This window comes from Mustela erminea, chromosome 7 (genome assembly GCF_009829155.1).
Source record: "Mustela erminea isolate mMusErm1 chromosome 7, mMusErm1.Pri, whole genome shotgun sequence".
Lineage (NCBI taxonomy): Eukaryota > Metazoa > Chordata > Mammalia > Carnivora > Mustelidae > Mustela > Mustela erminea.
This window is the reverse complement of record NC_045620.1, coordinates 133,091-160,459: the sequence shown is the minus strand read 5'-3', so window position 1 is coordinate 160,459 and position 27,369 is coordinate 133,091. Positions and strand designations below refer to the sequence as shown.

Genomic DNA, 27,369 nt, shown 5'->3' with positions numbered 1-27,369 from the left:
TGGGCTGCACACACATGGGATCGGGGGGAGGGGGCCTTAGGTAGAGGACCCAGGGCCTCCCAAACTTCCCCAGGCACTACAGCTCTGGGCCCAGGGCTTATGGGCAGGAGGCTGCATCTGGGTCCCCAGCCTTTCTCAAGGACTTGTCCTCACCCTGACCCTCTGCTCCTGATGATGGAACGGATGGGGTGGGCCCTGGACTTGCTGCAGGTCTGAGTCCCTGCGCCTCCCAGGAATTCGGGCGATGGGGCGGCAAGCGCGTGTGCCTCGTGGAGGCTGCCCCTGTCAGCAGCCCGCCCTCGTCTTGGCCCCCTCACCGGCCCGTGGGTGAACGCAGCTGCCCAGCGGGGCCAGGTCTCCTCTGCTCCCTGCACTGGTCCGGGACAACCCATCGTTCTTGAATCTCCCCAATGCGAAAAGAAAGGAGAGAACGTTTGCTTTAAAAATATCTTCAACAATAAGATCCTGTTTTGGATGAAGAAGGAATGGAGATAAATATGAAAACATCTTTTTCTTTTCTTGATAAAATACAGTAAAGACATGTTTCCAGGTTTAAACTTCATGAAAATATAAAAAAGAAACTGGCTCTCGTTGCCTTGAGCCTAGTTCTGAGGTTCTGGGTCTGATCTGGGCGCAGACAGCTCGAGTCAGAGGGTCTCCTTGTGTCCCAACTAGACGACACAGAGGCTCTGCTTCCCATCAGAGGCGTTTTTCAAGGTCCCCGGCTGCCGGGGAGGAGGCCGCCCCATGAAGCCGCTGGGTCCGTGAGCACTCCTGGGAGGGTCCCTCTCCCCCAGCAGGAGCCCTGGGCCCGCCACAGGGAGCCGGTTGGGGAGGGGCTGCTTGGTCCCAGAGGCCCTCACACCTGCCTCTCAGCAGGACCTCAGGGTACCATGTCCCTTGCGTCGGGAGGGCGCTCCAGTCTGGGACTGCCCCCACGGGTGCTGGGCCCCCGTGGCCGTGCCGGACACCTGCTGGCACAGGTTTGTGCAGGTAACCGAGTCCTTTCCTGCCGGCTGGGTCGGTGCGGCTGCGCGTGGGTGAGCAGCCTAGGCCTCGCTGGAGGACTGGGAGCTGCCCCGGAGCAGCAGGGCACGGTAGGTGGGGGAGCTGAGGAAGCGGGGGTAGGAGTCCCGGTGCATGAGCGTGTAGATCTGCAGCTGGGCGTCATCGAAGGTGTGCGCCGACGGCTCCTGCATCTTCTTGTTGATGCCTTCCCGCACGCGCGAGTCCAGGCTCACCTGCGGGACGGGATGCCGGCGTCAGGGGCCCTGGAGGTGTCCCCGCACCCCCCCCCCCCGAGCCCCGCCCTGGGCCGCCATGGCGGTGCACCTCTTTGGGGGACAGAATGGACACGTAGTCCTCATAGATGAGCCGGGCCTTCTCGTCCACCACGTGCTGGTTGGCCTCAGCCTTGAGCTCCTCACAGGCCAGCCAGAAGAGCATGTTCTCCTCGCTGTACTCCGTGCGCAGAAACTCCCGGAACACGCTGCGGCCCGCCGGGCTGTGCATCAGCTTGTCGAACGACTGCGCCCAGCTCCGCACCTCCTCGGGGCTCGGCGTGGCGCTGTGGGCATTCCCCGCCAGGCCAGGTCAGGCCCGCCCCCCCCACCCCCGCCCCGCCCCCCAGACACACGCACGCGCGCGGCCGGCCACACCTACCATGCCTCGCAGCCGGGGAGAGGCTGCAGCTTGTTCTCCCGGGAGACCCGCCACGCTCGCCGCCGCTCTTCAGCCCTGCCCGCAGAGAGAGGGGGCTCTGGCCTCCGCGGTCCACCGGCGCTGGGTGCGCGCGCGCACGCACGCACCCACGGCACGGACACGCGCGCGCGCACCCATGGCACGGACACGCGCGCGCACCCACGGCACGGACACGCGGGCGCACGCACCCACTGCACGGACACGCGCGCGCACCCACGGCACGGACGCGCGCACGCACCCACGGCACGGACACGCGGGAGCACGCACCCACGGCACGGACACGCGCGCGCGCCCATCCACGGCACGGACACGGGCACGCACGCACCCACACGGCACAGACGCGCGCGCACGCACCCACGGCACGGACACGCGCGCGCGCCCCCCCACGGCACGGACGCGCGCACGCACACACGGCACAGACGCGCGCACCCACACACCCACGGCACGGACACGCGCGCGCGCCCATCCACGGCACGGACACGGGCACGCACGCACCCACACGGCACAGACGCGCGCGCACGCACCCACGGCACGGACACGCGCGCGCGCCCCCCCACGGCACGGACACGCGCGCGCGCCCCCCCCACGGCACGGACGCGCGCACGCACACACGGCACAGACGCGCGCACCCACACACCCACGGCACGGACACGCGCGCGCACCCACACGGCACAGACGCGCGCGCACGCACCCACGGCACGGACACGCGCGCACGCACCCACCCACAGCACGGACACACGCACGCGCGCACGCACCCACGGCACAGACGCGCGCGCACCCACCGACGGCACAGACATGCACGCGCACCCACCAACGGCACGGACACGCGCACACACGCACCCACGGCACAGACACGCGCGCGCGCACCCGCCTGCGGCACGGACACGCGCACCCACAGGGCACGGGGAGCTCAGCTTCTGCGTGAAGCCCCTGCAGGAGGGCCGCTCCGCAGTCCGCTCCGGTCCCACCCGCCGGGAAGGGCTGAGCCTTCAAGCACCCGCGTCTTCACTCGGGGTTGTGTGTGTCCGTAGTACCCAAGTATTTACATAGCAGGGAGACTCCCTGAAACTGCATTGTGTTTATTTATTTACTGAGTTAAGAAAAAAGATTTTATTAATTTATTTGAGAGAGAGCACAAGCAGGGGAGGAGCCCTCGGAGAGGGAGAAGCAGACTCCCCGCTGAGCAGGAAGACCAACGCGGGGCTCAAACCCAGGGCCGCCGGGATCGTGCCCTGAGCCTGAGGCAGATGCTTCTCCAACCGAGCCCCCCAGACGCCCCCAAACTACATCATGTTTAAAGGGTCCCTAAAGTAACAGCGTCTTTCTTTCTTAAGATACACGTTTTTGGTATGTTGGCATCAGGGCACAGCCCTGCCTCCAGCCAGAACTCCCTCCACGGCCCCCGCATGTCTAACAGACATCTCAAACCCAAACAGCCAGACAGACTCCGTTCCTCTCTTACCCTGCCTGCTAGACCCCAAACTCTCCCTTGGTCCCACAGGCAAAGTCTCAGTGCGTCCTGATTTTTCGTGGCCACCCCTCTCCCATCTCGCGCGTGAGTTGCTCACTGGTCAGCCCATACCCCTTTGAGGGGCACCTGGGAGCCTTCGTCAGTGAAGTGTCTGCCTTGGGCTCAGGTCGTGATCCCAGGGTCCTGGGCCTGAGCCCCACAGCAGGCTCTCGGCTCAGTGGGGGGGTCTGCTTCTCCCTCTGCCTCCCCCCACTTGTGCCCATGCTCTCTCTCTCTCGGTCTCAAATAAATAAATAAAATCTTAAAAAAAAAATCCCCCTTTGAGTCCCCACAGCACAGTCCACTCAACCCCCATGGGCTGAAAGCCTGGATAGGGCTAGGCCTCTGTCAAGTGAAAACTCCAACAGCTTCTCTGCAGGCCGACAGAACCCCCTTACCACCTGGGGGCCCCACCCCCGCCCTCTGGCAGGCTGCTCTCGAAGCTCATCCCCATCATCCCCAGGCCAGGTCCCTGCTCACTGTCCCTCCACCTAACATTGTGTAGGACAGGCTTCTGTCTCGTCCCTCTGTGGGACCCCAGGGCCAGCTGAGGCTGTGTCCCAGCGGCGTCTGCATGTGCTGAGTAAATGGACAGATGTGGCACAGCCGGTGGACTGGCCAGGTGCCTGCACACGGACACACCCTCGGGTGCTCGACGTCTGAAAGCCACACATGCAGAGGGGTCTGGGCACTGGACACTGGTCAGCAGGGCCCAGGGGCCCTTGAATACGAGCTGTGGGGGGCACAGGCCTCCTGCCTTCAAGTGATGCCTCAGAGGCCATCTGAGGGTTTGGGGGCAGGCCCTACTGCCCCACATCTGCACAGCTCGCCCCCCGGCCCGGCCCCCCCAAGTCCCCACGTTCCAGGATCGCCCCCTTCCCCAGACTCCACGTACCAGGAACAGCCACAACAGCAGCACCAGCACAAGCAGCAGGGGTTGCGGCTGGGGACAGCCGGGGGGGCTGCATCATGACTGGACATCGAGGGGGGCTGGTCTGCCTCCTGCGGCCCTACGTGCTGGTGACATGGAAGCTTCCTCAGCTCCAGGCCAGAGCCGAGGCCCACACACCTTTCCCCCGACTCCCCTGGGTGGGCAACCCCCACCTCCCAGCCTCCCAACTCTTTGCTCCCCCCGCCCCCGTTCCCACAAGCGGGGCAGAGGCAGGGGTGGAGGTGGTGCACCTGCTTCTCAGTCTCATGTGGGGTGGGCATGGGTGGGAGGCGGAGGTCGCCCGGGCTCCGTGGTGCTGGCGCCAGGACCGTCACCACAGCCTGGGAGTCTGAGAAGAGAGGTGGAGGTTCTCACTGAGAACCTGGGACTGTAGCCTCCACTTGTCCTGGAGTCTCTCCCTCCTTCCCAGACCCCTGGGGGCTTGCTCCCCTGCCCCCCACTCTGTTCAGGCTCCTACCTCCGCCCCAGCCTACACCAGCGCCGTGAGCAGGGACAGGGCTGGTGAGGAGGGGGCCCCAGACAAGATCTCCACAGGAGGTTCCGGGACACCCCCATTTGCTCCGTCCCTGGGAAGCCGGAAGTCTGGGTTCCTCTTTCTTGGTTTCCGGCTCCTGGCCCCTCCCAAGGGGACTGGGGGCCCCACTGGTCTGGGGCTCTCAGGTTAATGCATGAGGGTGGTGGCCGGACATTTGGACCCCCTCCCCAGATCCCTCCATTCTGGGTTTTCTGCAGTGGGTGGGGGCAGGGGGGGTTGCTCCCCATGGGGAGTGCCTGTCTGCAGGTCACTAGGCCTGCAGCATGGAGAGGAGTGGGCCAGGACTTTCCCAGGGTGTGGGAAATGCAGCAGGGGGTGGGGGAGGAGGGCCATGAATCCCCTAGCCATGAGCCCATGGCTTCTGTCTTCTAGATCCTGAGCCCTAGGTCCTGGGCCCTGCTTCCAGGACTCAACCCCCAGCTGGTGCCTTACCACGCCCAGGGGCTCCCAGCCTCCCTTCCCCCCACCCCCACCAGGCTGTGGAAACCAATGCGACCTGGGGTGCCAGTGGTGGAGGGGCGTGGGGGGTAGCAAGGGGTTGGGGTGTACTGCTCCCTGAGTCAGAGATGTGGGATTGCTGGAGAAGGTGAGGGTCAGCATTCTTTTCAGTATCTGTACCCATGTTTCAGGGTGGAGGCATGCAGGGGGCCCTGGGCCCTGGAGTCCCAAGACAGGGTGAGGAGCTTGACCCTCCCACCTCCATCCCCCCATGAGGCCAACCACAGATCCCAGAGTCTCCACCATGGGGAGGGAGTCAATCAGTGCCCTGGGGGCAGTTTTGAATGCTTTCCCACCACGGCCCCTGCCTGTGCCCACCTCGGCCTAAGTGAGGACACACAGAGCCCAGGGGCTCCCCTGCACAGCGGACAAGGACCTTCCTGAGCCACCCGGTCCTGCCCTCACCCCATCTGGGTGCCTGGAGGCTCACGACTTGCTCTCACTTTATTTTCTCATGTCATTACCATCCTCCCTGCTGTCCCCACCCCGCAGCTTGTGGACTTTCAATCCCCATTTGGGCCATGTTGGCTTCTCGGGGCCTCCCAGGGTACGAGGGAAGGGAGGAGGAGCTCTAGGACAGGCACCACGGCTGGGCAGGTCTTGGGACGGTCTCAGGTCTCTGGGCAGCAGGGGCGCCGGGACGGCGTGTACACCGGAGTGCCCCTGCCTCCAGGGCCTGGGCACGCAGAGGCCCTGCCCTGTGTAGGGTCCCCTGGGGCTGAGGCCCCTGACCAGCTAGCTACCTGACTTCCCCTGAGATCCTGGGCGAGGGGACCCTCAAACTGGGTCCCAGAGACACTGGGCAGGCAGATGGGGAAGCAGCAGCTGACAGCTTGCCTTTCCGTCAGGGGTCAAGCTTCTCGGGGAAAGGAAGGGGTGTGGCAACCTCTGGTCTGGCAGCTGGGCAGAAAACTGCTCTTCCTCCTCTGCACCCCCCACCCACTGTGAGTGGGGGCAGGGCCTGTCCCCTCTCCCCCCAGCACCCCAAGACTCAGCTCTGAATTAGAGGAGGGGCCCTGTCTGGGAGTGCAGATCCAGGGGGGCCCCGGGGCTGGAGGCTGCATTTGGGGTCCGTGTCTTCTGCGCCTCTTGCAGGCCTGGACTAGCTCCCTGCGCCCTCCTCAGGCTGGCTGGGGTTCTCTGGCGGCCCACTCTCTCTTGAGGGGCTACAGGGTCTGAACTGGGGTTTCTGCCCCCCATCCTGGCATTTGGGAGGTGAAGCATTCCTCTTTCCCAGCCCCTTGGGGGCTTTGGCCCCCAAGTCTGGGATGGGAGAGGCTGGACAGGCAGCAAGCCTGGCCTCTGGGGACAGAGGTTCCCTTGGGGGCAGCTGGTACTCTCCGCAGAAGGAAAAAGAACGTCCCTGAGCCCGCCCAGTCCAAAAAAAGAAGAAGAAAATGTGACAATCCCAGAAAAAAATGCCATAACCTTTGGGTGGAGGGCTGACAGAGGGGCTCCTTTCTTTGATTCTGATGGTACTCAGTACCCTTGAGGTCTGCTGCCCCCCATTTGATTGGTGGGGGGAGCCCCAGCCTGACTCCTCCAAGGCAGGCCAGGTCTTTCTAACCCTGGTGACCCTTGCCCCCCCCCCCGCTTCTGCAGTGGTGGGGGCAACCTATTTCTCTCTTCCTCCTGCTGCTGGCAAGGTTTGGCCTGGTAGAGCTTGTCTCCTTCTTCAGGGGCCCCTTCCTCTAGCCTCTGACGCCCCCACCCCTGTCTCAAGGAACTCGCCATGGCGCCCCACTCACCATCGACCCAAAGGCGAGGTGGGGGCGGGATGTGCCAGGTTCCCTCTGGGCCCCACCCTGGCTGCCGAAGGGGCGTGCACTGCAGCAGCAGGGACTCGACTCGGACGGCAGGAGGTACTCCTGCGGCGTTCTGGAGGGAGGCCGGCGCCGGGAGCCCCCGATCAGCTGGGGTCGGGGGCGCAGCGCCTCCCCTGCGCCTTGCAGGGTGAGTGGCTGCCAGATCCAAAGGGATGGGGGTGGGGGCGGACAGGGTGTCCCGCCTCGGCCCCTCCCCACCAGGCTGGGGGGGGCGGGAGACGCGGAAACGGGGGTTCTTCCGGCCCCCCCTTTGAGCAATCACTTCCCCAGGCTCTGAGCCGCAGAAAAAGGGGAACCGGGTTGCAGCACCCCCTCCCCCACGCGCGGGGGACTGGCTCCAGTCCCGCCACGGCCCAGGGTCCACGTGGACCCCGCGGCTGGAGTCCTTGGGGTGCGGATCCCGGCGCCAGCTCCCGCGGCTCCCGCCCCGTACGGCCCCGGGGCCCGGAGGGGCATGGCCGCCGTCCTCGGCGCCGCGCGCGCGCGCGCGCACTCACCGACCGCGCTCCCGAGCCGCTCGCGCCGCCGCCGCTGGCCCGCGCGCCCCGAGGTCCGGCTGGATCGTCGGGGAGGGGGCGCAGGGTGCAGTGCGCAGGCGCCTCGGCTGCACTTCCCCAAAGCGCGGGGACGGGACTTCCTCGCGCGGGGAGGCGCCCGGCCCGCCCTGCCAGGCGCGCCCCGCCCCGCGCTCCGCTGGCCTCAATCCCCACCCGCCCCCTCCCCAGCACCCGGCAGATCCGTCGGGGCGCCCAGGTCCCCACCATCGCCTAGGGTAGCCCGTGGAGATGAGGGGCTAATAATGGGGTCTCTGGACCCAGGACGGCCTGAGCTGGCACTGGAATAGACGGGGGTGTGGCCGTGTCCCCCACTCTGTTCAGGGGGGCCAGTCCAGCTTTGCCATTCTTGTGGGTGCTCATGAGACTCTGGTCCAGTGCCTGACCCCAAGAGCCCTCAAGCCTCAGGGGTCCCTCCAGGCCCAGCCCTAAGCGTCTCTACGACTGTGGACTCGCGCCTGTAAAGTGGGGTTAAGCCTATGCCGGCTCCGTGCTCAAGGGGGCTTCCCCAGGAAAGGGGGTCTAATGCCGAGGTCCGATGCCGAGGGTATGGGTTCCTACGTCCGGAGTCACCGAATGTTCCTGTCTGCGGGGCAGGCTGAGTCTCTTCCGAAGCCTCCAGTTGCCCCACTATGTCTTCAAGTTTAAAGCCACACCCTCCCGTTTTTGCCACGATGCCCTGTCCCTTCTCTCTGGCTGACCCTCCTGATACTTTATGACCCATTACAGCTGTCAGTTAGCTTTCTTATCCCAGCATGCTTTGGGCCAGTGTCAGGGTGGCGGCGACCCTGCCCTGGAAACATCTGCAGAGGGTCTGTGCCCCCGGGCTTGCACCATGAGCATCGCCCGGCCCTTTGCAGGCCCTCCGTCCGGTGGGCTCCTGAGGCCCGAGGCCGGCTCACAGAATGCCTTCCAGTTGCACAAGTCGATATGCACGCTTTTCTCAGAACTCTTCAAGGTGACCAGGGAAGTGGTGATTTTACATGTGCTCATTCATTCAGCAATTATCTGGGTGTTCCCTGTGCGCCCGACTGAGGGCCCCAGCAGTGAGCGAGACCGACCCGCCCTGGGGCAGACAAGAAACAGGCTGGCAGACTGGGTTAGGGGTCAGGAGGGCTAAGGAGAACCTCGGAGCAGAGGAGGGCGGCGTCACTCAGCAAAGGAGAACGTTGGAGATCGGCCAGGCAGAGGCCTTGGGAGAGGGGAGGCCAAGCTGGAGGAGAGTGTGTGACAAGGTCAGAGAGGTGAGGGGGCCCTGCAGGCTGACGTGCCTCCTGGTGCTGTGAGCCTTGGCCAGCATGACCACAAGACTCTCTGGCTGCCGGGCCAACAGCAAGGCCAGAGCAAAGACTGGAAGTCTGTCCAGCCGGTGGGCGGCTGATTCTTGTTTAGCCTAGGTCACATCCTGAGAGACCGGTCCTACAGAGCCAGGCCACAGCTGTGCCCTGACGAACAGCCAGGATGCTCCCAGAGCCTGCTGTGGTGTCCCCACCGCCCCCCGAGAAATGTGAGGCCAGCTGATCATGGGGCAGCTCAGCAGCACACTCCGAGGCCCACTCATGCTACTCCCTACTGCCCTGCCCTGCCTCTCAGCCCTCCATACGCCGCACCTTCTGTGGCCACTCACCCGTGTCCTCTGGCCACTCGGGCCTGCCCTCCATTCCCCTCACCCCAGCTATCCTGGTGGTCCTGCGTCTTCTCTGGTGAGTCTGTCTCTGCCCAGAGCATACCCATCTTCCAGGGCAGGGAGCCCAGACGGGCTGGGCAGGGAGTTGTTGCAGGTTGTGCAGCAGGTGCGGTGGCCGTGGCATTCGACACCGGGACCCTCTGTTCAGAGCATGAGCCTGATCACAGGCCCAGGAATCCAGCCAACCTGAACAGTACCCAGGATGCTGGGCTCTGGCCTGCAGGCTTTGCTCTCCCATAGCAGAAGACTCTTCTGGCCCCACGGAAATGTCCTCAGCCACCTGCCCTGGCCTCCTCTGCAGACCTAGGGCCTCCCCTCCCTGTGTGGGGCTCAAAGGGCCCGCCTGCCATGTGTCGGCTCAGTGCCGGGTACAGAGCTGCCCTCGGCCACCCTCTGGCTGGTCTTCTCCGCGGGGCTCTGTGTGATCGCCCAAGGCAGGGGGACCACACCCTTGTGGAGCCCTCACTGTGCTCACTCATGGCTCAGGTGAGACCCTCAAGATCTCGGTTTTAAAGACAAAGAAATGGAGACTCAGAGAAGTGATGGAATGAGGTCTGCATTTACCAAACAGACAGAACGGTCCTAGGTGGTCAGTACATGCCCAAGAGACAGAGTGCTGGGGTCCTGGAGAGTCAGGGCTGGCCGTTATCCTTTTCATGACAGAGAGAACGCCTCCCTCTTCCTGGTGATTCGTTTTCAGCGCAGGCCCCCTCCTCTGCCCCTGCTCCTCCTTCCCCAGCTCTGCTCAACCACGCCCCTCCCCTCTCGAGCCCGCACAGCTCTCCCCTTCGTCCTAGACCTGCACTGACCGAGGCCGGGGCAGCAGCAGCACAGAAAGGGTGAAGGGTCAGGTACGGGGGAGAAGGGCTTCCTGAGGGCCACTCAGCAGGCTTCCCTGGCCCCCCTGGCAGGGGGGTTTGTCTCAATCCTTTCAGGCCCCACCACTGTGGCCATCTAAGAACTAGGAGGGAAGAAAGGTGAGACATGGCCAAGTTCTAGGCTCAAAAATTGTGTGTCAGCGAGAAGAGTAAGTTCTCTACAGGAAAATCTGTCTACCAAGTTCAGTGTTTGGAGCCTCCGCAGGAGGAGGGTGTGTCAGAACGGGACACGGGTGGTTTCCTTCCCCTATATGTGCGTCTGTGCGTAAGGGGCACAGGGCAGAGCTGCGGAGGTTGTTCAGGATGAAAAGGTGATTTTCTGTCTGGAGAAGCAGGGGCCTTCCTGAGTCGGTCTCCTGTTCCCCAGTCTCCCCCACCATGGTCCCCCGGAGGACCCCGGGGCACAGCTGGCTCCAAATGCCACCTTAGGCTTGTGCAGTCCCTTGTCCTGCCCAGAATGTCACCCTCCTCTCTGACCCCTGAAGGAATAACCTGCAATGTGGGGTCCCACGTGGGCCCCACTTTCTCCCTGAGCTTGTTCTTCACTGCTGGGGTTGGGACAGTGGTTGGCCCAGTTCTTACTCCTGTTCCCTCAGACAAGGGGCTGTCCGAGACCCGCAGGGCACCAGGTTGCCTGATTGGGGCAGCGCGGGATTTGAGGGGTTACCAGCGTGCGATGTTGATCCGAACCTGCCCCTCCTTCTACCTTGTTGGACCCCCCTCCCCTCCTCCCGCGTCGGCGCCATGTATCCAGATGTCTGTGACATCGGATGCCAGGGAGGCTGCAGCCACACGGTCCCTTTCCTTCTCGGGGAGCCTGGAGAGAGGCAGCGTAACGACCAGCGGACGCTTGGACAATGAGAACTTTATGTGGGAAGGTGGGGCGCGTTGGCACACTGTGGGGTCCCAGTCAACGTGGGAAGATGCTGCCATCAACTTTCTCCTCCAGGATGGTCTCCACGCGCCTCCTCTGCGGGTGAAAGGGGCTGGGGCCAGGGGTGCGGAGAGGAGGGCGGGGAACCCCCCTTCCGGGCCTCAGCGTACCTCTTGCCGGTCCAGGGGGTCGGGGATCCGCGTCGGCTTCAGCCGCGGCGGCAGGAACAGCTCCAGCCGGATGGCGGCGCGCGCGGACTTCTGCTGCAGGACCAGGAGCGCGATCTCCTCCGCCTGCGGGGCGGGGCGGGGGTCGGGGCTGTTTCCGAGTCTACGCCTCCGTCTGCTTTGCTCCGCCCGCCCCGGCTGCGGGGCGCCCGGGCCGGCCCCTCCCGCCGTTTGACCCCCCCCCACCTTTCCTCCGCGGACCAGCCCGGGTCTCCCCGCCCCGCCCGCACCCCAACCTTCCCGCCCGCGCGCCCCTTCCTTCCGGGCTCCCGGCCTCACTCGCATGCGGATGTAGCGCAGCCGCAGGGCCCGGATCCGTCCTCGGGCCTCGGCTGCCTTGAGGACGCCGAGGAGCAGGTCTTGGCGCGCCGCGGGCAGCTCGAGGGACTGCGTCCAGCCGCGCAGGTCGGGCATGCGGTACCCCAGCTCCACTGACTCGCGGGGGAAGATGGAGGCGGCCGCGCCCACGTCCTCCAGCAGGTCCCCGAAGAGCATGTGACGACGACGCTGCGCGGGGCGCATGGCCGCCAGCGCCTCCAGCGACACGGCCCAACCCGGCTTGGGGGGCTCCGCCGCGGGCGGCCCCTTGGCTCGCTCCTCACGGGACCCCTTTCCCGCTCGCTCCCGCGGGCCCCTGCGCCCGGCCTCCTTCCGCGCCTGCATCCTGGGCCCTGCCGGGGGAGAGTGAGTCCCACTGGGCACCTGCCAGCCCCTCTGGCCTGGCCGCTCTCGATTCCCCGCGGCTGGCTTGAGGTTCCGCACCTCCAGCCTCTGCGCCTTTTTTTTTTTTTTTTTTTTTTCCTTTAAGATTGATTTATTTGAGAGCGCACGGCGCGTAAGGGGAGCAAGAGGCAGAGGGAGAGAGACTCTCAAGCAGATTCCCGCGCTGAGCCGGGAGCCCCACGCGCATCCGCTCACGACCTCAGCAGAAATCAAGAGTCGGTTGCTGGACCCACGGTGCCCCAGACTCTGCACCTTTGGGCGAGCCTGGCACACGTCCTATTTATCCTTGCAGTCAGCCAGAAATTTCTGATTCACTTAATTTCACAAAATTCCCTTTCTGCCCACGGGCTGCTTCTCTGTCCCCTGAGAAAATGCTGAGACCCCTGAGTTGACCTCCAGCCCTACACAGGAGTGGAGGCCAGTGTTAGACTGATGTGAGTGAGGCTTGGTGGACCCTTCCCCACAATTCTGGGACCCTTGATGTGCCCCAGGCCCCCATGTCTGTGGTAGCCAGTCCGTCAGCGCACCCCCAGACCCCTGGAACCCGAGGGCTGCTATAGTCTAGGGGCAGGAGATGGAGGGGGTGGGCAGAGGAGACGTGTGTGCGGGTGTTTGTATGTTCTTGTATGGGTCCATCTGTGCGTCTGTGGAAGGTCCTACATGTGTTCCAGGGGCGCTGAAAGCAGAATGGTCAGCTGGCTTGCTGACCAAGGTGGGGATCCCAAGGTGGGGATCCCAAGGGTGGGATCACGGGGGACCCCGCCCTCCTAGCCTGTCCCTGCTGGGTCTGGATGCAGGAAGGGAGAGCAGAGCCCAGGGTGGTGATAGACCAGTCAGGTCCCACGAGTGGGGAGAGGGAAATCCCCCTAGGGTCCTGGCTCAGTCCTGCCGGGCCCCTTCCCAGCCCAGGGCACCTCCGGCCCCAGTCCCTGGGCCACATCCTGGCCCACTGTGCGCGGGAGGCAGAGCCACAGCATGGCATCCACTGGCGGCCAGCTCCCTCCTCCACCCCATTCTTAGCTACCCCTCCATCCCCTTCTGTACACCCCATACTTTCCACTTTCTAGGGTCTGAGCCTCCAACAGAGCCCTGACTCCCTGGGGCTTGTTGACACGGTTGCCTGGCAACCAGGAATCCCACCCCCTCCACCCTCTGGCGGGGGAGCAGGTGGGGGAGGGGGAGCCAGGCTGTCCCTGGGGAGGGAAGGGCATGAGCCCAGCCGGGGAGTGGGGGGGCGGTGGTGGTGGTGGTGGTGGTGGTGGTGGTGGGGTGTCCAGGTCCTCAGAGGGTGCCTCCTTTCCAGGGGCAAAATGTCTACAGCTGTCCTTTCCTGACTGGAGGAAGTGACTGTCAGCTTTTCCAGCCCCATGCCCTTTCTTGGCGCCCCGGGGAGCCCCAAACGCACTCTTAGGGGGTCTGTGGGGCCAGCTTCCTGGCTGGAGAGGTCTTGTGGGGGGCTAATTTTGGGGGCAGAGGGCGTAGCTTATGAGACCTTCCTGTCTGATAGGTTTTTCCTGACGCTTGAGCCAAAAGGGTTCCCATAGCCGCTATTGTTCAGAGGAAAGGGAAACGGGCAGAGCTCGGGACCCCTCACCTCTTCCAGGGCAAGTTTGGGGTCTCGGGGCGTCCTGCAAGTTCCCACAGCCAGATTTTGCTGAACCCAGAATTTCTGGGTCCTGGGTGCTGGGACCTAGATTTCTGTGGTCTGTTTGCGTATTTGTTAAGGCTGTACTGTTTTATAACCAATTCACTTATCAGGGTATTAATTCCGGACCTCTCATGTGCTCGTCAGTGTTCTAGAATTCATGAAGGCCTATGCTTGTGCTGCAGGTTGCGCCATAATCTGTTGGTGCACGGGGGGCCTCCAGGGCCCCCTCATAACTGTCTCCGTTCTATGGCATGTCTCCTTTGTCAGAGCAATGGTGCCTTTGGGGGCTTAGGACCTCCACCCCTGAGGGGGGAACTGTCCTGGCTTTAGGGGTGGGGTCTCAGCGGAGCTTCTGGCCTTTGTGTCCCTATATCGCAGAGCCTGCACCAGTCCCGAGCTCCACAGAATGAATGACTGTCCACCCTTCCAGCCCCCAAACCTTGGCACAAGCTGTTCGCAGGTGCTACCCATTCCTGCCCAGGATGTGCCTTTGGGGTGTGGCTTGGGCCTTGGGATTCAGCACCAACCCTGGGGCTTGTTGAAGACAAAGGTCTCTGGGATCCAGAAGCAATGAGGGCTTAGGGAGTCTCACCTAGCTGGCAGCCTCCTCCAGGCAGGCCTCCTGGAGACATATAGCCCAGGCAGGGGCTGCTTCTGGCTGAACTCTGTGCTCCCATGGTGGTGAGTTTTGGGAGACGAAGGTCTGGGCTCTCTGCTCAGCTTCCCAGGTCTGGCCCAGGAGGCCTCACGGAAGGGGAATTGCTTGCTGGCTCCTGGCAGTAGGGTGGGTTTTATAGGGCAAGTTGAGGCATGCTTTCCTACAAGAAGGGACTTGTAACTTTCCCTCTGTTTTTGCAGGGTTGAAAAACTTTGGTACCCCTCCTCCCTACCCCTCATTGGCTTGGTGCCCACATGGCTCACGATCCTGCAAGTAGCCTCTTCCAGCTCCTTCCCACACCTTGCCGGTGGCGGAGGCGCTGCCCATGTTTTTCAAGGGCTGATGGAGATGCTGAGAGCTAAAGGCATGTTGATGGCCCCAGAGCCTGCAAATAAAAGGCCAAAATAAAATTCAAAGCTTTATGAAGTGACTACGGAGTTTGACATTATATTGAAAAGTCACACACGGCTCCATCTTCCTCTTGCCTTAATTATATAACTATGGTGAAGCTAAAATCAAACAAATTTATTATGATGAAACTCAGAATTGTTAAAGCCCTTTTACTTTTTTTTTTTCAATATTTATTTATTTGACAGAGATCACAAGTGGGCAGAGAGGCAGGCGGGGGTGGGTGGGTGGAGAGGAAGCAGGCTCCCTGAGCAGAGAGCCGACTCTGGGGCTCGATCCAAAGACCCTGGGATGATCCAAAGACCCTGGGATCATGACCCCAGCCGAAGGCAGAGGCTTTAACCCACTGAGCCATCCGGGCGCCCTGCCCTTTTACTTTTTAACAGCACAAATGGGCTGGGGCTGACCTGCCCTGGCGTGGCTGCTCTGTGTCTCCCGGTGACTGTACCGGGACCCCTGAGCACAGCACAGGGCTGGGGAAGCAAGTGGAGGCAGAGGGGAGGGGACAGCGTGCCTGCTTGTGGCCGTGAGTGGTGGTGCTCCCTTGCCCTGACTCACTAGGCAAGAGTAAAGTGCACTTGCCCCACTTTGTGGGTGTAAATCTCTCTGGGACCCAGGTCTGGCCACAAATGCCATGACTCCCGAGTGCAGCCCAGGCAGCTCAAGCCAGGGTTTGTGGACACGCATTCTGGGCTCATTCAGGTGAGCTTTGGGCTGTCCCTGGCTTCCCTGTGATATGGGAAGCAAAGGCCAAAGAAAAATGAAATGTCCTTACTGATGAAGTTCTAGAACCTAGGTGAGGTTCGGTGGGCTGAGGTCCAGAGCCGATGACCCAGAAAGAATTCTTGAGACATCTTGGGTGCAAAATGGTGGTTTATTAAAGCACGGGGACAGGACCCGTGGGCAGGAAGAGCTGCTGCCCCGGGCTGTGAGGGATGGCGGGTTATGTACCCTGCGGTGGGGGGAAGGTGAGGGGAGGGAGGGTTCAGCGGAGTTTTCACATGCTAAAGAGGGCCTACAAGGTGCCGGGGTCGGGGGGGGGGGGGGTGGGGGGGTGGGGGGGGGTGGGGGGGGGTGGGGGTGGGGGTGGGGAGGCCTTGCCCTTGTGGCTTGATCTTTAGGTCAGCCATTAACATCAAGATAGTTGGCAGATCCTTGGTGGGGTGTTAGGGTCCTGCTGTCATTTACCTTCCCTTCTACCTCAGCCTCCTCCGGTTTATGGTGGGAGGGAGACATGAGGGCTTGAGGAACTGAGAGTTATTTGCCTCTGGAACTTTGTGCTATTGAGAAGGTAACCTCCGTGTTTGTAGATCTCCAGGACATCTGCAGAGCAAGGGAGATTCCTGTCCTGCAGGATTGTGATCTCTGCAAGGTAACTATTTGTTTATCGTCTATGGCAGTCAGGGCTGCCTGAGGAATGCTACACATATTACGGAGGGGAGCGGGTGGAGAGGGGGTGCAAGGCGCCAGCTTTTGCTTTGTCTTCAGCCGGCCTCCTGCTCCCTCGTCACTTACTACTTAAAACCCACGGACAAATCCTTGAGCTTCCTCTGGGAGCTCAGTGCTCCCAGTTGACACTTCAGTAAGAGCGAAAGGCGATCTTAACCAACATCCTGGGGTCCTGTGAATCTACTTTTTTTCCTTGAGAGAGAGAGATAAAAAGGGGGTGGGCAAGTAGGGTGGGTGGGGGTGGTGGGGAGGGACAGAGGGAGAGAGAGAGAGGGAGAGGAGGGTCCCAGGCAGGCTGTATACTCAGCCCAGAGCATTACATGGGACTCGATCTCACGATCCTGAGATCACGACCTGAATGGAAATCAAGAGTCGGATGCTTAACCGACTGAGCCCCCCAGGCACCCCTGAGTGTACTTTAACATATAAAAATTCCTTTGGAAACTTCCTTTATCTCCACTCCCCAAAGGTATGTTGGCAGTCATACGCTTGGCGGCGTATGACCCACCAGTATACCCTGGAAAGGTCCCATGACTGAGGGTTTACTAGACAGTAATAAAGCTGTTTTCCGAACAGTAGCTAACCCCCTCGGTGTCCTGGAAACCTTGCTTCTGAAACACCTCAGAGGCTTGTGCTGTCCCTGACCCCTCCAACTTAAAAGTGTATAATCAGCCTGTCCTCACAAGCCCCGTGCAGCTCTCTGTGCCCACGGGTCTTGTCCCTGTGCACTAATAAACACACCTTCTTCCACTGAAGAATTCTTTCTTGGCCGTCGGCTCCGAACCCTAACATTTCCACATCACAGGTGCGTTTTGTTTGGCTTGCGTGGGACACAAGTGCTCTCTCAGAACTTGTCCCTTGCTGTCTCCTGTGAGACACCTGTGTTCGGTGTCTCAGCATGGCTGCTCGGGGGTCCAGAGAAGCCTGGGCCGCATCCTCTGTGCTGCCGGCCCCCACCGTGGGGTCCCTTTAGTGCTCAGGGAGTACAGTCAGCCTCTGAGCCTGGCCACTCACGGGCCGGGTGACTGAGACTGTCCTGGGAGGGACCAGGGATCTGCCTCTGGCTATCCTTTGTGCCAGGCTCACTGGGTGCACTCCCATGGGCCTTTCCAGACCAGCCTCACGGCCCCCTCTTGCCCGGGTCTGGGCCTGAGCAGGGAGCCACTGAAGGCCACCATGGGACGCAGCTCCGTGGGCTCCTGCCAGGGAGGGGAGGCTGGGGGGGCTAAGCCTCCTCGGGCTCCTGAGGTCAGCAGGATCCTGCTTCTGGCTTCGTCTGGAGGGTGTGGGCGCACGTGTGTTTCTCCTGGGGGTCCGGAAGTCTTCATCTGTGTGTCTCCCTGCTCTTGCCCTGCCACTCGTGTGCCTCAAGTGCTTGTTGGTGTGGGTTCACGTGTGTGTGGCCCATGTGTTTGTGCCTGTGAGTGTGTGTGTGCATTTCCGAACCCACGTTTGTGTGTTCAGTCATGTGTCTGTTTCGGCATCTTCATGTGTGTTTGCGGGCATGTGAGCCTGTGTGTCCCTGCATGTCCCGAGGGAGTGTCTCCGTGGTTGTGCCCTGGGTCTCCATGCTGTCCCTGAACCTGCTACAGTGAAGATGCAGAGGAAAGTCCTGGGGGACAGCTTGGGATGCTGAGTCCTAGGGCATCTGCCTGCTCCGTGGTCTCCTGATTTGCCAGGTATCCTAGCAACGCTGCTGCCAGTCGCCTAGCAACCAGGTCCCCATCCTTGGAGATGGCTGCTCCAGGCAGGGTCTAGGCTCTGTGAGTAGAGCCTGTGCAGGAAGAAGGACCTCATGACTTGGAGGCTGGTGACTCAGCTAAGGGGTCACCCACACAGCATGTGACCCCAGTGCCAGGAAGGAGGCAGCTCCATGGGAGCTGTTCAGCTGCACGGGTGCTAGGGGCCCAGGCTGTGAGGAAATGAAGCTCAGGGGTCGCTTTGGGAACCCAGCTGGGGCAGAGACACCCTTGGTGTGTCTCAAAGTGGCAGACAGATCTGGGTTTCACAACACGGAGGGGTAACGCTCCCGCCTGCAGAAAGCTGATGCTGATGGCGGTGACCTCCGTGCAGGGACAGATGAGCCTCCACCGTGGACCTGTGGAGTGCACAGTGGGCACACAGGGTGCACCGTGGAGTCGAGGCACCCTGCTGGTCCAAGAGGCTCGGACCCACTTAGCGCTGGCCAGGCAGGCGTCCTGCTGCGCACACACCCTCCTCTTGGCCTGCCCCTGCTCCGCGGGGGACACCGCTGAGGGGCCCTTTCTGGGCCAACCGGGGCTGGTCTGGGTCCACCCGAGGCAGTGTCTCTGTGTGGTAGATGAGGCCCCGCCTCTGTGTCCCGGTCTGTGCGTCTTGTGGGCGTCCCCCTGACTCTCTGTCCCCTGTCCCTGTGTCCTTGTGCATATGTCTATCCCTCGACTCAGTTCCCGTGTGGATCTGCGTCCTTGTGTCCGTGTGTGGGAGCTGCTCTCTGTCGCTCATCCCGCAGTGCGCGCTCAAAGGACATCCAGTGCGGGGGGAGGGGCGGCGACCCCCCTTCCCTGCGGCCCCTCACCCCGCCCTCAGGGCCCCTCCTCCTCGGGAGCTGCAGGCTCCGCCCCATCCCCCAGCTCCGCGCCAGGCTGCGGCGTCTGGTCTGGCATCTGCTGGGAAGCAGCTCCCGCCGCAGCCCGGTGCAGCCCCGCGCGGACCTGCGGCTGGTCGGGCAGTGGCATCCCAGGCCCGCACCGGCGGGGCTGAGGGTTAGAGCCGCCACAGCCTCGGCTCCCACGGAGGTTGCTAAGGTAAGGCCTAAGCTGCAGGGGAGCGGGGGTCGGGGGTCGGGAGTCTGGGGTCGGGTGTGGACAGACTGCAGCCCTCGGGCAGGACTGGGGAGGGGCAGGAGGGAGTCGTGTCCTGTGTCCCACGGGTTTCTGGGTGTGTCTCTGCCCCTTTTGTGTCTGTGTGTGCCCGAGGTCAGGTCTGGACGTTTCTGTGGGTGGTGTGCACACATGGCTATCTGTGTGCCCCTGAGCCACTGTGGGTGGACACGTGTGTCGGTGTGTGACTGTGTGACTACACACGCAAGTCCCATGCAGGAGACTGTCGGCCACGCGAGACCGCGTCCTCGTCTGCACACACGCGTCTAGACACATCCCTGTCTGTGCACACAGGTCTGCTTGTCTCCATGGTTTCTGCGTGTGCGTGTGTGCCTCTGCGTCCGTGGCTGTGGAGGGGGGTGGCGGGGGCCGAACACCCTGTGCTTGGAGGCCTCCAGGCTGGGAGGGGTCAGGTGCTGTGGTCATGTGTCCCTGTTCTCTCCAGGCACCAGGTGGCTTGGCACACAGGGAGGCAGAATGGAGTCCCTCTTCCCTGCTCCCTTCTGGGAGGTCCTCTACAGTGGCCACCTGCAGGGCAACCTGTCCCTCCTGAGCCCCAACCACAGCCTGCTGCCCCCCCACCTTCTGCTCAACGCCAGCCACGCCGCATTCCTGCCCCTTGGGCTCAAGGTCACCATTGTGGGGCTTTACCTGGCTGTCTGCATTGGGGGACTCCTGGGGAACTGCCTCGTCATGTATGTCATCCTCAGGTAGGCTGGGGACGCCCCCCGCGCCGCTACAGAGGGGAAGCAGGCAGGGGGCTGTGTTGGGTGGGCCTGCCGGGTAGAGGTTCTGCACTGTCCCGTTCAATTTCTGGTCATCCTGTCGGGTGACGTCAGGGGCAAGGTCGATCTGAGGCCCTGGGTACTCATGTCTTCACGGCGGGGGCACAGGACTAGGGGGAGAAGGAAAGGGAAGGGTCAGCCTTGCTCACCCTGGTCCTGGTAGGTGGGGGGGGTGCAGCCGTGTCCCCGGTCGAATGTCCCCCTGACTCCTGACAGATCACACCCCCTGACGCGGGGGCCCAGCTCCTCGTCCAGCCATTGTGGGAAGATCGCACGGATCTCACGGTGACCCTGAGAGGCATGAGAGCACGAAGCTCCTCCCCTTCGGCTCCGGCGGGGTCTGGGTTGACTCCAGCATGTGCTGGTGCTTAGACTGGAAAAGCCTGGGGGATCAGAAGGGCTGGCCAGGCTGCAGGAGAGGGGGCCATCACAGGAAGAGCATGGGGACATTGTGAGGACGGGAGTGCATGTGTGCGTGTGTGTGCATGGATACACGTAGGTACAAGCATGCACACACAGGTGAGCACACAGATCTGTGAAGTGCACACATGTAGGTGGGTACACAACAGTGCACGCACATACATGTGTGTCTGCACACGTGCATGGGTGAGAGTGTCCACACATGAGTTAGCGTGCGGTGCTTTGTGCCTGTGCACATACATGTGTACCTTATAGCCGGGCACGCGTGTACAAGCACACACATGCAAGTGTGCCCCCGCACACACCAGTGTGAGTGCCCACGTGTGTAAAACCAGTGTGTGAGTGTGCACATGGACACATGCAAGGTGTGTGTTGGTGTGTAAGGTGCACATGCTTATGCAGGGGGCAGGGAAGAGCAGCTGTCTGTCTGCAGTGCTGAGCCCCAGGGGACCGGGCTCCCATGGCCCTCTGTGGCTGGGGGGTGTGCCGCCGGTGACAAGCGTCCCAGCCTGTGGTGGTCTGTTTCACCCTTCCCGTCACCACCACTTCTCTGTCTCTCTCCTCTGCTGTGGGGCGTCCGCACTCAGAGCCGCATCCTCGTCCTCGTCAGAGCAGACAGGGGAGGTCCCCAGAGACACTGATGGGCAGGGACAAGCCTGTGTGTCAGAACAATGTATTCTGACCCCGCAGACTGGGATCGGCTGCCCCAAGGCACCACTTGCAAGCCCTGCTCTTGTTTTATTTATTTATTTTTTTAAGCCCTGCTCTTCTTAAGAGACTTTATTATTTTTTCTTAAAGATTTTATTTATGGGGCACCTGGGTGGCTCAGTGGGTTTAAGCCTCTGTCTTCAGCTCAGGTCATGATCCCAGGGTCCTGGGATCGAGCCCCACATCCGGCTCTCCGCTCAGTGTGGAGCCTCTCCCCGCCCCCCCGCGCCCCCCGCCTGCCTCTCTGCCTACTTGTGATCTCTCCCTCTCTGTCAAATAAATAAATAAAATCTTAAAAAACACCTGAAACTACATTAACACAACCTGGTCCCCCCAAGTCCATAGTTGACACTACGGCTCGTGTGTGGTGTACATTCTGTGAGTTTTGACAAATACGTACTGACACGTGCGTATCACACAGAATAGTCTCCCTGCCCCGAGACCGCTCCATGCTCTGCTTTCTCACCGCCCCCCGCCCCCAGCCCTGGCAACCACGGGGCTTTCGCTGTCTCCATTGCTCTGCCTTCTCCAGAAGGTCATGTAGTGGAACGGTACACTGCAGCTTTCTCAGACGGCTTCTTCCACTTAGTGATTTACATTTAAGCTTCCTCCATGTGCTTTCATGGCTTACTAGCTCATTTCTTTTTTTTTTTTTTTTAAGATTTTTAAAATTTATTCATGAGAGAGATAGAGGGAGAGAGAAAGGACATAAGTGAAGGGCTGGGCAGAGGCAGAGGGAGAAGCAGACTCCCCACTGAGCAGGGAGCCCGACGCAGGACTCGATCCCAGGACCCCGGGATCATGCCCTGAGCCGAAGGCAGACGCTTCACTGACTGAGCCATCCAGGCGCCCCCAATATCTCGTTTTTTTAATCTCTGAATATTGCTCCATTTTCTGGACCTACCACAGCTCGCTCGTCACTTACTGCAGGACGTGGCGGCTTCTAAGTTCTGGCGGTTATGAACATAGCTGGAAACATCTGCGTGCAAGGTCTTTTTTTGGTGTAGATGTAAGTTTTCAGCTCCTTTGGGTAAATATCAAGGAGTGTGTTTAGCTTGGTAAGAGACCACCAAACCGTCTTCCAAGGCGGCTGTGCCATGTTGCTTCCCCCAGCGACAGCGACGGTTCCTGCTGCGCCACACGCTCACCGGCCGGAGGTACCAGCGCTCGGGGTTTTGCCTGTTCCAGGAGTCTGCGGTAGTAGCTCTCTGTTCTAATTGGTGAGGTGTCTGGTACGTCTTTGGCTTTTTTTTCTTTTTTTTTGAGAGAGAGAGAGAGACCCGGGGAGGGGCAGAGAGAGAGACTCTCCAGCAGACCCGGCTCTGAGCAGGGAGCTCCAGATGGGGCTCAATCCTGGGACCCTGAGATCAGGACCTGAGCCCAAACCAGAAGTCAGATGCTTAACTGATTGAGGCCCCCAGGCACCCCAGGTTTTCTGTTTTCTTATTGTTGAGTTTTAACTTTTTTTTGCATATTTTTGACAGCAGTCCTCTCTCAGATGTGTCTGTGTCTTCTGGTTCTCTTGATCCGCTTTTCGACCAGCTCTTTTTTTTTTTTTTTTAAAGATTTTATTTATGGGGCACCTGGCTGGCTCAGTGGATTAAAGCCTCTGCCTTCAGCTCAGGTCCTGATCCCAGGGTCCTGGGATCGAGCCCCGTGTCCGGCTCTCTGGTCGGTGGGGAGCCTGCTTCCCCCTCTCTCTCTGCCTGCCTCTCTGCCGACTTGTGATCTCTGTCAAATAAATAAATGAAATCTTAAAAAAAAAACAAACGGAAAAAATGAATCTCTTAAAGATTTTATTTATTTATTTATTTGACAGAGAGAGATCACAAGTCGGCAGAGAGGCAGGGGGAAGCAGGCTCCCCGCCGAGCAGAGAGCCCAGTGCGGGGCTCGATCCCAGGACCCCAAGACCACGACCTGAGCCAAAGGCAGAGGCTTAACCCACTGAGCCGCCATGTGTCCCTGCCTGCTCTTTTTTTTTTTTTTTAAAGATTTTATTTATTTATTTGACAGACAGAGATCACAAGTAGGCAGAGAGGCAGGCAGATAGAGAGGAAGGGAAGCAGGCTCCCCGCTGAGCAGAGAGCCCGATGCGGGGCTCGATCCCAGGACCCTGAGATCATGACCTGAGCCGAAGGCAGTGGCTCAACCTACTGAGCCACCCAGGCGCCCCCCTGCCTGCTCTTTTTAAGACCACTTAGATCCTCTGGCCCTAAGTGTCCTCCTATACAGAGTGTGGACCAGTATAGCCTTTTATAAAATCTTAAATGAGAATGAAATCCATGTGGCGAGCTTGGCTCAGGTGTCTGCTATTGTGGTCCTTGTGCTGTTGTTTGGTCATAACTTAGGCCTGTTCGTGCTGATTGCAAATCTTTCTCTAAGACGCAGAACTGACCCAGATCCTCTTATAGTAGGTTCAGTGACATGGAGCCTCGTCTCCTCTGGTGCCGCTGCTGCCAACACTGTCATCACCGCCGTCACCCGCCCCACCTCTGCGACCTCATCTCCACGACCTCACTGCTGTCTCCACCTCCACCCACACAGTTACCACCCCCCACTTCCACCCCCCACACTTATGACCCCCAACCTTCCCACCCCCCACACTTCCCACCCCCCACCATCACCAATATTATTGCTATTAATTTAGTCAACAGATATTTATCAAGCAGCCGTAATGTCCCCAGGCCTGTTCCTTGGGTACAGCCGGACCACATTCGCTCCTCTCCCATTCCTGTCGCCATTTCCCGTCTCTATCTGCAGACCACCACATGGGCTGTGACGGCCGTGGATGGCCTCTTCCAGACTTTGGAGCCCTTAGAAATCTCTGGTGTCTGTAAGGCCAACCTTGTAGTGCGTGAAGGGTCTTTAGGAAGACTTGCAAGGGAGGAGGTCAGGCTCTTTTTCTCAGGCGTCCTACCTCTTTGATCCCACGTGGATGTGTGCCCCGATACCCTCCATATCCAACTTCTCCAAAACAGACCAGTCTTCGGGTCTGGAACCCTTTTGTGTGTGCTGGGAGGACTGTTTGCTCCCCAGCTCCATGCCCTTATGCTGGGCCCAGGAACCTGCATTTTGACAAGGGCCTCAGACTGGGTGCTCCTCACGGCGGCAATAAGAAGGGCTCTGGGCTTTGCTGCCAGGTCCGGCCACGGGCACTGGATGAAGCCTTCCTTTCCCTGTCCTCTGCAGACACACCAAGATGAAGACGGCCACCAACATCTACATCTTTAACCTGGCCCTGGCAGACACTTTGGTGCTGCTGACACTGCCCTTCCAGGGCACGGACGTCCTCCTGGGCTTCTGGCCATTTGGAAATGCCCTGTGCAAGACGGTCATTGCCATCGACTATTACAACATGTTCACCAGCACCTTCACCTTGACCGCCATGAGTGTGGACCGCTATGTGGCCATCTGCCACCCCATCCGAGCTCTCGATGTCCGGACGTCCAGCAAGGCTCAGGCTGTCAACGTGGCCATCTGGGCTCTGGCGTCCGTGGTCGGTGTTCCTGTTGCCATCATGGGCTCGGCGCAGGTCGAGGATGAAGGTCAGGGGCGGCCCCCTTCCCCGGTGGTCTTGTTGCCTGGGTCGCAGAGCGTCCTTCCGGGCCCACCCACCCTGACCCTGGCTTTCTCCCTGCAGAGGTCGAGTGTCTGGTGGAGATCCCCGCCCCGCAGGACTACTGGGGCCCCGTGTTTGCCGTCTGCGTCTTCCTCTTCTCCTTCATAATCCCCGTGCTCGTCATCTCCGTCTGCTACAGCCTCATGATCCGGCGGCTGCGCGGCGTGCGCCTGCTGTCCGGCTCCCGCGAGAAAGACCGGAACCTGCGGCGCATCACGCGGCTGGTGCTGGTGGTGGTGGCCGTGTTTGTGGGCTGCTGGACGCCTGTGCAGGTCTTCGTGCTGGCACAAGGCCTGGGGGTGCAGCCGGGCAGCGAGGCTGCGGTGGCCGTCCTGCGCTTCTGCACGGCGCTCGGCTACGTCAACAGCTGCCTCAACCCCATCCTCTACGCCTTCTTGGATGAGAATTTCAAGGCTTGCTTCCGAAAGTTCTGCTGTGCCCCGGCCCTGCGCCGGGAGACGCAGGTGTCCGACCGTGTGCGCAGCATTGCCAAGGACGTGGCCCTTGCCTGCAAGACTTCTGAGACAGTACCACGGCCCGCATGACTAGGCGTGGACCTGCCCATGGTGCCCGTCAGCCCGCAGAGCCCATCAACACCCAACACGGAGCTCACCCAGGTCACTGCTCTTTAGGCTGACCCTGAACCTGGTTCCTGGGCATGGCCGGACTTGCAGACTTCTGCGTGGCCTCAGAGGGCCTGGTGACATCATGGGACAGGTCATATGGTAGCCGCCCTCCTAGTACGTAGCAGAGAGGCGACACCTGCCACGAGTGTGCCCGGCCAGAGCCCCTGCCAACACCATAACCCTGATGGGACTCTGCTGGCCTCTCCCCCACGGCGCCCTGCGGGCTCTGGGTATGGGCCACCTGCTGCCTGTGCCATGTGCTCTCTACGGGGGGCCCTGCAACCCCTCCTTGGGGTTTGGAGCTGCCGATGCGGACTTGCCTGGGCCTCAAGTGCCGTCACTTCCCCGTCCCCCACGCCCGCCTCTGAGAGGCTTCTGAGGGGCTTTTTGCTCCCAAAGCACAAAGAACCGTCAACCACAGATGTGGCTGTCCAGGGGTGTGACCTGGAGGGACAGTGGGCTGCTCGGTCACCTTAGGCCACTTTGTCATTCTGGAAACAGCCCCGGAGCCCTGGTCTTGGCTGCACAGCGCTGGAGGGGAGGGGCGCCCTGCTGTGCTCTGTCCCTGGGTCCTCCACGGCTCTCTTGAAATCAGAGGTCAGCAGTTTTGCAGCCGACAGGCCCTGCACCCTGTTTGGACCCTTGTGGACCTGGAAGCAGAGTGGCCGTGGGGACGGACTCTGCTCTGCCTCTCTGGCGACTGGCCCGTGTCACTGACAAACCTCCAGGGCTCTTGGGGTGGGGGGCGAGCTTCCCGCTGCCACTGTGAGAGGGGTCTGGAGCCGGAACACCGTGGCCGGGGAGGGGCTCCCTGCTGCGGGCCCCGGAGGAGCACCCTTCCTGCTCTGAGGCGGGGAGCTGCCGTCTGGCGAATTTGCAGACACTCTTTGCTGTAGATAAACTATGGAAACCCGGCACCGGAAGAGACCATCCTGCCTCCACCCGTGAGCGGAGCCGCTGACCTCAGCCAGGTGGTCTGGGCTCCTGCAGGGAACAGGAAGCACTGACTTTGGGCCGGCTTCTCCTGCTTCAGGGAGCCCCAGCTCTGGGGTTCGTTCCTGGGGGGGTGGAGCCGCCCAGCGGGGCGTGCTGGTGGGACTGTCGCTTCGCTATTTATGCATGCGGCCTGTGTCGTTTCCCCCACACGGAACCAACCCGAATCTTGTCTCCAGGGGTCATTGGGGCCACCATAAACCCCTTCCCACTGAGCAGGTGTTTCTGACTCCCGTGGGGTGGGCCGCTGGGGTAAAGAGTCCTCCACCTGCTCTGGGCTCCTCACTTGGCCGGGCTCTGTCTTCATGGGATGTTCCCCTTGGAGGCTGCGAGGCTGTGACCTCCAGAAGGTGTGGTTTCGTGATGCACTGGAGGTCTGTTTCCTTTCCTTCAGCACAAATAGCTCCTCCTTGAACAACCAGCTACGGCACCTACATCCTGCCCCTGCGGCTAGAGGCTCCCTGTGGGTCGGCGTGGGGTGTGCTCTTCCCACGGGGCCCCATGTTTCTCCACCCCACTGAGTCCCTGCCGGCCCCTCCCTGCCCCGGCCCTCCCCTCTTCCTTGAGCAGACCCAGCAGAGTTTGGAAGACGGACAGAACAGCCTCCATTGGTGGCCCTGAGATGGGGACATGGTGTGGACCCAGTTTGGTCCAGGTTGACCCTTGGGTGGGTGACCCTCTCAGAAAGAGGGACGTCAGAGGGAGCGTGAGGACAAGCTCGGGGAGGGGGAGTGTTTGGCCCCTGCAGAGGGGCTGGTGTGCAGTTTCACACCAACCTTAACTATGGGCACTTGGCTGTTCAAACAGACATTTAGCATCACGGGGAAGTTTGGGAATGAGGGGCCTACGGCAGTGAGCATCTGCGGGGAGATGGGCCCTGAAGGGTCAGGTGCATTGGCTGGGGTGAGGAGCCTGCCCCCTGCCGGCCCCCCCCCTCCCCTCCTGTTCCCACGGCTTCTCAGGCTCGGGGGCCCTGTTCCCTCACTCATTCGTACCCGCTCACACCTCGGATGGGCGTTGAGAGCCCCCGCTCCTCTCCTCAAGAAGCTTCCAGGGATGGGCGGTGCGGAGGCCGTAATGAGGGCTGCTACTGCAGAGGAATGACCGCACTGCGGGGAGCAGGACTCAGAGCCTTCCAGGCAGAGATGTGAGTGTGAGTGATGGTTTAGCAAATGTCCACAGGCCCTGTGCATGGGCTGGGCTTGGGGACTTGCTCCTAATGAACAG

General features: G+C 61.2%; 3 protein-coding genes across 13 annotated transcripts; 1 reads left to right on the top strand and 2 right to left on the bottom strand.

Moving 5' to 3' along the window:
* Window positions 1-433: 433 nt before the first annotated feature.
* On the bottom strand, window positions 434-7,643 carry RGS19 (regulator of G protein signaling 19). Of its 5 annotated transcripts, none has more exons than XM_032353605.1 (6): window positions 7,520-7,634; window positions 4,394-4,491; window positions 4,107-4,228; window positions 1,663-1,737; window positions 1,333-1,567; window positions 434-1,241 (listed from the first exon to the last, which is right to left on the bottom strand). In XM_032353605.1, the coding sequence occupies exons 2-6, from the start codon at window positions 4,421-4,423 to the stop codon at window positions 1,050-1,052; spliced, it is 654 nt and encodes a 217-aa protein (XP_032209496.1). In that variant the 5' UTR covers window positions 4,424-4,491; window positions 7,520-7,634; the 3' UTR covers window positions 434-1,049. The 5 variants fall into 5 exon arrangements, with proteins under 5 accessions (XP_032209496.1, XP_032209493.1, XP_032209497.1 ...); XM_032353602.1 differs by lacking the exon at window positions 7,520-7,634 and adding an exon at window positions 6,945-7,483; XM_032353606.1 differs by lacking the exons at window positions 4,107-4,228; window positions 4,394-4,491 and adding an exon at window positions 6,945-7,074 and having other exon boundaries at window positions 7,520-7,643.
* On the top strand, window positions 2,554-26,989 carry OPRL1 (opioid related nociceptin receptor 1). 5 transcript variants are annotated; one of them, XM_032353572.1, is made up of 4 exons: window positions 17,628-18,914; window positions 19,435-19,699; window positions 24,094-24,449; window positions 24,545-26,989. In XM_032353572.1, the coding sequence occupies exons 2-4, from the start codon at window positions 19,467-19,469 to the stop codon at window positions 25,066-25,068; spliced, it is 1,113 nt and encodes a 370-aa protein (XP_032209463.1). In that variant the 5' UTR covers window positions 17,628-18,914; window positions 19,435-19,466; the 3' UTR covers window positions 25,069-26,989. The 5 variants fall into 5 exon arrangements, with proteins under 5 accessions (XP_032209466.1, XP_032209465.1, XP_032209463.1 ...); XM_032353573.1 differs by lacking the exon at window positions 17,628-18,914 and adding an exon at window positions 22,017-22,135 and having other exon boundaries at window positions 19,604-19,699; XM_032353575.1 differs by lacking the exons at window positions 17,628-18,914; window positions 19,435-19,699 and adding an exon at window positions 2,554-2,739.
* On the bottom strand, window positions 10,991-13,078 carry LKAAEAR1 (LKAAEAR motif containing 1). Of its 3 annotated transcripts, none has more exons than XM_032353619.1 (4): window positions 13,019-13,078; window positions 11,522-11,913; window positions 11,186-11,308; window positions 10,991-11,111 (listed from the first exon to the last, which is right to left on the bottom strand). In XM_032353619.1, the coding sequence occupies exons 2-4, from the start codon at window positions 11,903-11,905 to the stop codon at window positions 11,052-11,054; spliced, it is 567 nt and encodes a 188-aa protein (XP_032209510.1). In that variant the 5' UTR covers window positions 11,906-11,913; window positions 13,019-13,078; the 3' UTR covers window positions 10,991-11,051. The 3 variants fall into 3 exon arrangements, with proteins under 3 accessions (XP_032209510.1, XP_032209511.1, XP_032209512.1); XM_032353620.1 differs by having other exon boundaries at window positions 13,023-13,073; XM_032353621.1 differs by having other exon boundaries at window positions 13,026-13,072.
* Window positions 26,990-27,369: the final 380 nt, after the last annotated feature.

What these genes read in the sequence shown, in the direction of transcription:
- OPRL1 (XM_032353572.1), top strand. Translation starts at nt 19,467, where the DNA reads ATGGAGTCCCTCTTCCCTGCTCCCTTCTGGGAGGTCCTCTACAGTGGC. An exon ending in GTCATGTATGTCATCCTCAG is followed by an intron (nt 19,700 to 24,093) that starts GTAGGCTGGGGA and finishes TGTCCTCTGCAG; the next exon opens with ACACACCAAGATGAAGACGG. An exon ending in GGCGCAGGTCGAGGATGAAG is followed by an intron (nt 24,450 to 24,544) that starts GTCAGGGGCGGC and finishes TTCTCCCTGCAG; the next exon opens with AGGTCGAGTGTCTGGTGGAG.
- RGS19 (XM_032353605.1), bottom strand. Translation starts at nt 4,423, where the DNA reads ATGCCCACCCCACATGAGACTGAGAAGCAG. An exon ending in CACATGAGACTGAGAAGCAG is followed by an intron (nt 4,229 to 4,393) that starts GTGCACCACCTC and finishes CCATGTCACCAG; the next exon opens with CACGTAGGGCCGCAGGAGGC. An exon ending in CTCCCCGGCTGCGAGGCATG is followed by an intron (nt 1,568 to 1,662) that starts GTAGGTGTGGCC and finishes GAATGCCCACAG; the next exon opens with CGCCACGCCGAGCCCCGAGG.
- LKAAEAR1 (XM_032353619.1), bottom strand. Translation starts at nt 11,905, where the DNA reads ATGCAGGCGCGGAAGGAGGCCGGGCGCAGGGGCCCGCGGGAGCGAGCG. An exon ending in TGCGCTACATCCGCATGCGA is followed by an intron (nt 11,309 to 11,521) that starts GTGAGGCCGGGA and finishes CCCGCCCCGCAG; the next exon opens with GCGGAGGAGATCGCGCTCCT. An exon ending in ACCCCCTGGACCGGCAAGAG is followed by an intron (nt 11,112 to 11,185) that starts GTACGCTGAGGC and finishes TTTCACCCGCAG; the next exon opens with AGGAGGCGCGTGGAGACCAT.